Below are 10,249 nucleotides of genomic sequence, written 5' to 3'. Positions count from 1 at the left end.
TCATTTTAGTACAGCTTTTCATCCACAGACTGATGGACAGTCAGAACGAGTCATTCAGATTTTAGAAGATATGCTCCGAGCTTGTATCATCGATTTTGAATCAGATTGGGAACATTATCTACCATTGGCTAAGTTTGTGTATAACAATAGTTACCAATCAAGTATTCAAATGGCACCGTATGAAGCTTTGTATGGTCGGAGACGGAACTGAATGAAAGAAAAATAATTGGTCTAGAATTTATCCAAGAAACAAAAAGTACTGTTAAAAATATTCAAGAAAGATTGAAAGCAGCTTTTGACAGGCAGAAATCGTATACTGATATGAAACGACGGGACATTGAATACTCAGTTAGAGACAAAGTATTTCTTAAAGTCTCTCCTTGGAAGAAAATCTTGAGATTTGGTCGAAAGGGTAAATTAAGTCTACACGATATATTGGACTGTATGAGATTATAAAAAGAATTGGACCTGTGGCATATCGTTTAGCTCTACCTCCTGAATTACAGAAGATTCATGATGTTTTCCATGTTTCTATGTTAAGAAGATACTAATCAGATCCATCTCATGTGATTTCAAATGAAGATATAGAGATTCGACCTGATTTGTCATATGAAGAAGAACCGGTTAAGATACTGGCACGTGAAGTAAAGGAATTACATAATAAATAAGTTCCTTTAGTAAAAGTATTGTGGAGGAGTCATAATATTGAAGAAGAAATGTGGGAACCGAAAGATAAATGAGATCACAGTACCCTCATCTCTTTCCAGGTAAATTTCAAGGACGAAATTTATAAATGGGGGAGAAATGTAATGACCCAGATTTTTAGGTCATTGGAAAAAGTGAATTTTCGGGTCTTTGATTTTGAAAATTAGATTCATAAATATTTATTAGAAATATTTACGAAGTTAAGTGAGAGATTAATTAGATTTTAGTTAAGTAAATTTAGCTTAATTAAGGTTAATTTAGTGTAAGGACTAAATTGAATAAAGTGTGAAAGTTTAATTAGAAATTATAGAAAGGTCAATGGACTAAATTAAAAATTATACCATAAGGTGACAAGTGTGTGGTAAGTATAAATACATATGTAATATTTTAATTAGTACAAATGTATGTATAAATATGTATTTACTTATTATTTAAGAAATAATAATTATAATAATTTAATAATATAATAATATATGTTATAATAATAAAAGAAATAAAACATAAAAAGAAAGAAAGAAATAAAGAAGGCACGATTAGCAGGGAAAGAAAGAAGGAAAAAAGGAAAGAAAAAGAAAAGGGAAAATTAGGGTTTTAAGATTTTAAGCTTGATTGGTAAGTTAATTTAATCCCTTTTCTTGTAATTTTGGTGTTTATGGAATCCTAGGAAGAAATGCTATTTGGATTATGTAGAAATTTAGAAAGTTATTGAATTTTTAGATGTTGATTAAGTTGAATGAATGGAAGAATTATTGGTTTAATTGATAGAAATTCAAGTTAGAAGTGGGAGATGGATTAAATTGTAAAGAGAGATATAAGTTTTATTATAGTAGGGACTAAGTTGTTTAAATTATAGAATTGAGGTTTTATATTGAATATTAAGAGTTGAAACTTATTAAAAGTCGTTGTAGAATGAAAATTATAAGGCTTATTTGAAGAAAAAGAATGGTTATGGTGGGAGGACCTAATTGGAAATATAGTAAAAGTTACATGGAAATAAAAGAGTATGTTACTAAATAATATGCATTGATAGTTTTAAATGTTAAATTTTATGTAGCCAACGTAGCACCGAAAACGTCATCGAAAAAAGGAAAGGAGAAAGTGAACGAGGATATCGAATAAACTCAAGAATTTCGGTTTGTATTTCTATAAACTATACTTAATGATTTAATACAATGTAATCGTTATTTTTAATAGTTGTATGTATAATGAATGGTATAAAGGAAACTGTTACTGCTTTTGTATTGAAATGAAACGATTTGAATACCCTATTAACAGTGTCGGGCTAGTTGGATATAGTTGGTATGCCATAGGATTGGAAGTGTTCAGGGATATTCCGACTGTGTGTCGATAAGACACTATATGTGTCGACTACTGTGACTATTCCGGATTCATTCCGAATAGGTACTTTGTACCTGACTATGACTGTTACTGTTACTGTTACCCTACGGTGTATTCCGGTTTCGACCGATGAAACATTGTATATTATCCCCGGTGTGTGGGTTGGATCCGTGTATCCGTCCAGGTCTGAGTCATGTTAATAGGGATAAATGAAAATACTGAAGATTGTTTTCTATTGATTATGTGACTGTGATTGGTATACGATGCTGAAAGAGTTATGAAATGAATATAAAAGATTAAGTTGTTAAGATTGAGAATGTAAAAGGATTTAAACTATAATGTATATACATGATTTATATTGTTCTAAGTATTAGTCTATAGAAATACCATTGAGTGCATACTCAGTGTACGATATTTTCCGTGCATAGGATTAGGTACGAAAGAAAGATAAGGACTCAGTATCCAAGCCAATTCCAGACTCAAAGTGGTGAATACTTTTCTTTTGGTAAAATGGCATGTATTTAGGTTGTTAAGGTGTTATTTTGTACATGATAGTGAATAAACATGAAAGTTGTTGAAGCATGGTATGAAATATGCATATTTTGAAAGTTAAACTTACATGAGTTTGACTAGTATGATTATGTAGTATAATTTTGATGAATTGTGGTATATAATCCTTAAGAGGTGTTGAAGTGAATGAATGAATATTTGCTAAGTTTGAATGGCATAACGAATGATATTTGATTTAAGAACTATTAGTAAATGTTTGGGCATGAATTAGTTGTGTTAGCATGTGAAAATATCTTAAAAATGGTAAAAAATTATGCTTTCACACGGCCAAGTCACATGGGCGTGTGCTCAAGCCGTGTGGCTCTCTGTTTATGTCACACGGGCTGTTCCCACGACCGTGTGTGCAAGTCAAATCTGCCCACGGCCTGGCCCCACGGCCATGGGAACCCCACGGGCTAGCCACACGGCCATGTCCTAGGCCACATAGGCGTGTGGCCCTATCTTCAAAGAAAAATTTCCAAACTTGCCAATTTAGTCCCGAATCACTTCTAAAGAATGTATTGGGCCCCGTAGGCCCATATTAGGGACTTTATGGTGAAATTTGAAAGGTTTTGAATTGGAATGCAAACTTATGACTCGTTTTTGTATAAATGTTAGTGTATAAATCTAGTAATGCCTTACCTAGTGATTATGTACATCCATATTTATTAGTTATGGAAAGTGTTACATGGCTAACATGTTGAGGATATGTGTTTAGGCTTTTGGCCAAATTGGTTTGGTTATATTAGCATACTTACCTTAAATGTGATTAAATGGTAAGTTAATTTCCTTATTATACGAATTTACTAAGCTTAAATGCTTACTCTGTGTTATTTTCCATGTTTTATAGTAATTCGGAAGCTCATTTTGGTTAGAAGCTGGTCGGAACAACTTCACACTATCCATCAGCCTTTTCGGTATAACTAGTAAATTAATTTTGGTTATAATGGCATGTATAGGTTAATTTGGCCAATGATGGCATATAAATGTTTTGTTAGAACTAGCCATTTGAATGACTTGTGATGGATGAATTTTGATGTGTATGTAAGTGGTCTTATCATGTTTGACTTGTGTTTGAAATGGTTGAATGATGGAAATCTTATAGGTATATTGATTGTTGGGTTGAATAGGTATATTTGGTAAATTATGCATATATGTATTTGGTCATGTAGGTGAAATTGGTTATTTGATTGATATGAGTTATGTTGTCATTTAAAGAGCCTAAGGGCATATTGCTGATATGTGATAGTATTACATGTTTAAGTATTAATTTTGGCTTGATTTGAATGCCTAATTATGGCTTATTGATGTCCAAAATGTTGATTTAGGTTGATGACAAATTGAGTGAGAAATATGACTAGGAAAATGGCCTATTTTTGTCCACACGGGCAGATACGCTGGCGTGTGTCTTAGCCGTGTGTGACACACAGCCAGGTGATATGGCCGTGTGTCCCCTGTATCTTTAATTTGCACAAAATAGAATGCTCACACTGCCTAGCACACGAAGGTGTGGCTTGGCCGTGTGACCCAAGTCAAAGAGCTCACAAGTTTAGACACGAGCTGGGACACAACCGTGTACCCCTATTTTGAATGCTCACACGGCTTAAGACACGGGCATGTCTCTTGATCGTGTGAGCCAAACAGCCTGACCACACGGGCATGTGTCCCTTGCACCTTTAAAAATTTTTGATGTTTTCTGAAAAATTTCTTTGAGTATCCGATTTAGTCTCGACTTATTTTCGATGAGTACTTTGAGCCTCGAGGACTCGTATAAGGGAGAATATATTTGATTTTGATTAATTTTCGACATGAATGTTATATGATATGAGATGTCCGAATATTTGGTCTGTAAACTTCGAAAATACTTAGTAACCCTGTTCCGAGGACAGATATGTGTTAGAGGTGTTACATTTAATTAGGTAACCTAATAGTTTATTGACTTGATATTTTTAATTTCACTCACTGAATTTTATTTTCATAATAAAATATGGTTAATAGTTTTTTTCTCATATGAAATTTAAACATTATTGAAATAATATTTTAATTATAATATCATTTTTATTTTATAAATTATAATTATATGCTTGCTTATATGAAATAGTTATAATTTTATTAAAATTTTAGACAGTATATTATTATAAATAACTAATTTAATAAAGAATGTACTTCATAATTATGACTAGCTTTGTTATAAGTGAAAATTTGTTATTGAGGGTTAAAATAAAACATAAAAAATTTGATTCTACTAGAATATTGACTGTTATAGCGAAATGTTGTTATAGTGGGTGACGTTCATAGAGAGCTAATTGTATTTAGTATTTCAACCAAAATGACTACTTAACCTAAGGTGTGTTTGGGTGAGGAATTTCATTTGTATTGAGGTTATCAAAATTCTAAAAATTAATTTACTTATTTGGGTAAATATATCAGAGAATTTCAAAATTTTTAGTTAACTTCAAGGAAGAATTTTAATAACTCAAGCGCCATTTTCAAATTACACCTGAATAGGTAGTTTTTCAAAATTCCTCATTTGATTTTGTTTGGTGAATTACAAGAAGAGGACGAAACCTTAATAGTAATACGATTAATGCGACTCAAATCCAAGTCATACTTGGGGCAATAAACACTTTGACCGTTAGGCCAACACATGAAGTTCAAATTCCTCATTTGATTTATTGCACATAACTTAAACTTCAAAAACTATTTTTATTTAATTATAATTTTTTTTAGTTTTTATTTTATTAAAACTATTTATAAAATTTGACAAATATAAATATATCCATATTGAACACTTTATATTATTTATTTTTAATAAAAGTAATAGTCTTTTATAATTATTTTTTAATTTATAAAATTCCAATATCCTTTTCTTCTTTTTCTAAATCAATCAATTATCGAAACAAAGCGATTGCAAATCCTAATCTTTTGAATTTATAAATTTTAAAATGCTAACGTTAAAATTTTAAAACTCATTATCCAAATACACTTTTAAATTTTAACAACGTCGAAAAGGAAAAAAAAAAGAAAAAGAAAATGCCTTTGAGCTATGCCTAGAAAGAAAAATTAAAATCTACACCGTCTAACTTAAGTCACACCAACATTAACAAAAATATAAATTAGAGATTACCTTATACTTATAAAATAATTTTTTTATTTGAATTAATATTTGACAAGTTGAATATATAATTTCATGTATTATACAAAAAATTTAAAGAATAAATATATTTTTAAATGATAGGTTATTATCGGATTCGTAATTTTATATTAAATCACACATACTGTTACTATATTGAATATAAATCCTCTTAAAAAAAACAAAGTATGAAGTGACGTCATTTAATCACGATAACATCTCTTTAAGAAATTATTTGATTTGATTTTTTTATAATTTATGAATGCATTAAATTGATTTTCTTAAAATAAATATATATTTTTTAAACCATAATTTTTTTCAAAAAAGAAATAAAAAGAAATAAAAAGAAAACCCAATGTACACATAAATTCAATTCTCAAACCTCAAAACAAAAGAAGAAAAGCCCAATGAACCACCAACAATTATACTTGACTTTCAGACTGTAGCCTGTCTGAAGATTGTTCACCTACGTTCTCCTCCCCTCCGATGAACAAACGATCAAACGGCGATTTAATGGATTTATATAAACCCTTCGGCGGAGTAGCCGACCCCTCATCGCCACCACAAACCGCCGGTTTCGGTGATTTAACCGATCCGATCCTAGAAAAAAACGGCGGAGTCATAGTGAACCCCCACCGATCTGGCCTGTCGAACCTCTCGTAGTTATAATAATTCCTCCCTAAACTCCTACTCCTATAACCCCTCTTCGAACTCCTCGCTCTGGGGAACGCCACGCAACTTTTAGTACGGCTCAAACTCGAGTTCATCAATTGTGTCCGTACATCCTCTGGCAACCTTAGCGTAAACCGCTCACAATTCTCGCCCGGCTGCACCAACGAGTGACCCGTCGAGTGAGACCGGGGAAACAACCGGGTCAACATCCACCCCGTCGACAGTGACCTTTGCTGCCTGTTCTGATTATTTGCCGTGTTTGAGTTTATCAAATTCACCTCCGGCGATTCTATGTCCCTTGCCCTATTAACCACATCAAGATGACCGGTTTCATCGCTTGTGTTATTGTTTTCGGTCTCGGAGTCTGAATCGTGTACTTGGGCGGTGGCGCAGGTGGTCGAGTCGCCGGGCTTTGGAGCCAAATTGGCACGGCAAACGGGGCACGTGGAATGAGAAGAGAGCCAAGCATCGATGCAATCGGGATGAAACACGTGGTTACACATAGGAATCATACGCAGCGTTTCGTCGTCTTCAAACTCGTTTAAGCAAACGGCGCACTCAAGCGTGTCTTTTCCGATCTTCAGTCCTTTGACAGTCGAGTAAAGAAAAGTCGGGAATGACTCGATCACCGACGAATCCAGACCACGAATCGACCTCCTTGACCGCCGCCCAAAATTCATGGCGGCGTCCCAGTTCCCGCCTCGCGTCCTCCTTTCGGTGCACTGCCTGACGTAAACCGAAAAAAATCCCATGACGAAGAACGCCGTCACCAAAACTACCATGACGATCGCCATCGATGGATTGAATTGGTTTCCAGCTGGTCCCAAGGAGTTGGAGTAGGACGGTGGTGGCGGCTGACCTGCAGGCGTTTGGCTTTGCGCTGTTGACAAGGAGAAGGAGAGGGCGAAACAGAGAAAGAAAAGAAGTGATTTGTCGTTGCCATTGCCATGGTTGAGCCTGAAAAGTGGAAGAAATAAAAGGCTATGATCTTTTCGATTCATCTGGTATTGAATTGATGTAGACAACAGCAGTTGGAGCGTTGATTTTACTGCTGTTCATGAGTTTTATGAAACAGTAGTGAGATTTAGCTGTGACTGATTTTTAATGATTTTCTTGTTGCTCAAAAGCAAAGCAAAGTTTATAGCCAGAAAAAGAAAAAGTTTAGCGCTAACAAACAAAGGCTAAGAAAAGAGAGCAAAAACAAAGAAAAAATACGGTATGTTATTATGTGGCAGGTAGCTGAAGGTATAAAACGGAGAAGAAACTTGTTTGTGCACGCGCAGTGGAATGCGCGTCTGATTCGAAGTAAACGATTACATATTCCTTGAGAGGTGTGTGATGCCGGGTTTGAGTTTTGGTTTTAACTATGTTAATAAAATATTGGATAGAAATAAAAGAAAATTATCAAGTAATTTCATTTATAAAAAAGAAAAAAAATGAAGACATTAAAATTTATATAAAACAAAAGAATATTAAAAAAAGGTTTACATGTGAGTAATATAAGGTGCAATTTTAAGAAAGGTGTAAGAGAGAATAAAAATTGTGAAGGGAGGAGGGGGGGGGGGGGGCGGAGAAAGATTTAAGCCAAGGAAAGGGGTGGTTCCTCTGTGTTGGTTAGAAACAAGGAAATTAGATAATTTTGTTGATTTGTGCGATTGTATCAAGAAGTCACCAATAAACATATTTTATTGTATAAATAATAAAATGGGTGCCTAAATTTGATGATGAAAACCAATTTTGATTTAATGTATAATTTAAACGAAATTTAATGTACTACATTTCAACTAAGTCTTAAAAAAAAATTGTTTGACTGTTAACAGGGATTGATAATTCATTTAAGTTGTTTTCATAGGATAGAATATATAATTTAAGAGAGATAACGTGAGTACCAAGTTACCCCTTCAATTCGAACAACTGTCTTATCATTTATGTAGTAAAATTTTTAGTTTTTATAAATAAAATTTATGAAAAAAATACATTACCAAATCATAAAACTAATCTCTTTTTAACCTTTAAAGTTTAGGTACTCCCCTCACAAACAGAGAAATTGCCTCTATGGAATTCAATATAAAAGGCTTTTCATTTTTCTAAAAGAAAAAAAATCATGAATTACTAATATGATATATAAAAACTTAAAATTAATTATATTTCTTTCCAGAATATACAAAAATTCAGACTATAAAACAGAATAATTAATTATCGATATGATGTATAATTTATCAGATTTTTTTCTATTTGATTAAAAGCAAAATTAAAACTGATGATTTTAGCGATTCTAGAACCTGAGTACCGAAAACCTTACGAAAATAAAGAGGTATAGATTACACAAGGCAATAAAGTGTAAGCCTCCAGATGAAGAAAAACTGGAGCCTAACAAGGCGGTCACTTTCGTTCACTTATCTCTGTATGCTTTTTCTTAATATTTTTTTACTCCAATTCCAACTTATCTGATAGTCTGAATTTTAGTTTGAAACATTTTAATATATTAAATTGTTTCTTTATTGTCTAAAACGAATAAGCTGAAATTTTAAGGCACTAAAGAAATAATGATTAATTAATTATTCATCATTATCTGTTATTGATTTAATATAATTTCTCAGGTGTTTACTAACACAAATTTTATTTGTCTTTCATCGTAAAATGGATTGGCGGATCACTGATCCTATTTCATATTCGACTCTACAATTAATGAAGATATTGATTATTTCTTTTTTATTGCTTAAAAATAAGAAAAAGGATGGTGATAGATGTCCGCCCCTACTTTTTTTTTTTTCTTTTCAGGCTAGGTTAATAGTATTTATTGCTTCTTTATGCAAAAACAGCATTAACAAACTACATCACTACATTTATCGGCACACACAAGGCCGGCAATAATATCTACTCTTCTTTTCTACAATAATACTACAAATATTATTTACATGAATAATATAGATTTAGTTTTACGAAAATATTATGAGAAATAAATCCTCATCACGGTGTAGCAATTTTCCATATTTATTGCTATATAAATTTTCATGTTTAATTTTTAAAGTTATAGAAAATTTAATTTAAGGTAATGTATTTTTATGTTACATAAATAATTGTTTTTATTAAATGATATGTTTATTGTTATTTAAGTTCTTTAGTTATAGAAAATTTAGGTTAAGGTTTTTTGTTATTATGCTAAATAAATTAATTTCTGACTGTATGAACGTTGTCTGATTTGGGTATGCCTTGAACTTGAGGGCGTGCACAATTTCCTTAGAGTTGTTTGTTGCGTTGACCAAACGGTGGTGACTAGAGACGCATACTTTTCGCCTACCATTAGGGTAGTGTACTATCAACCTCCAAGATGTCTATTCCATTCTCGGATTACCATTGATGGATTGACCATAGCAAGGGATACTGGACCGCCCTTGACTAATGTTTGCAACGATTACCTTGGAGTAGTTCCTCTGAATGACAAGATCTCAAGGTTGTTCATCCTACATACATGGTTGGAGCAGTTTCCTAAAGTCTTACCAGAGGTTGTGGCTAATATAAACATCTAGCATGTCGCCTAAGCGTTAATATTGAGGCTTATTAGAACCATATTGATGCCAGATAAATTTGGCAATCGAGTTTTCTGCCATTATCTAATTTTACTACAGGATTTATTTGCAGTAGGAGGATATAGCTAGGGATTTGTTGTACTGACACGATTTATATCGGGCGATGTGCTTAGGAAAAACCTTTTATTAGAAGTGAGTTGTTGTGTTATATTTTGCAGACTTCGGCATATATTATAATGTCTTTCTTAATACCATTGAGTCCTATTATTTATCTATTCCCACTTGCGTTATGGTTAGTATCTAATTGTCTAAATATGTTTTG

The 10,249-nt window shown here is 32.7% G+C and overlaps 1 protein-coding gene across 1 annotated transcript; it reads right to left on the bottom strand.

Moving 5' to 3' along the window:
* Positions 1–6,065: 6,065 nt before the first annotated feature.
* LOC107951391 (RING-H2 finger protein ATL11) lies at positions 6,066–7,778 on the bottom strand. Its single transcript, XM_016886440.2, has one exon. It carries the CDS (start codon positions 7,396–7,398, stop codon positions 6,148–6,150), a length of 1,251 nt encoding a protein of 416 aa, XP_016741929.1. The 5' UTR covers positions 7,399–7,778; the 3' UTR covers positions 6,066–6,147.
* Between the last annotated feature and the right edge of the window lie 2,471 nt (positions 7,779–10,249).

The sequence above is a fragment of the Gossypium hirsutum genome, chromosome A02 (assembly GCF_007990345.1).
Source record: "Gossypium hirsutum isolate 1008001.06 chromosome A02, Gossypium_hirsutum_v2.1, whole genome shotgun sequence".
In the NCBI taxonomy this organism is placed as follows: Eukaryota; Viridiplantae; Streptophyta; class Magnoliopsida; order Malvales; family Malvaceae; genus Gossypium; species Gossypium hirsutum.
This window is presented reverse-complemented; position numbering and strand designations above follow the sequence as displayed.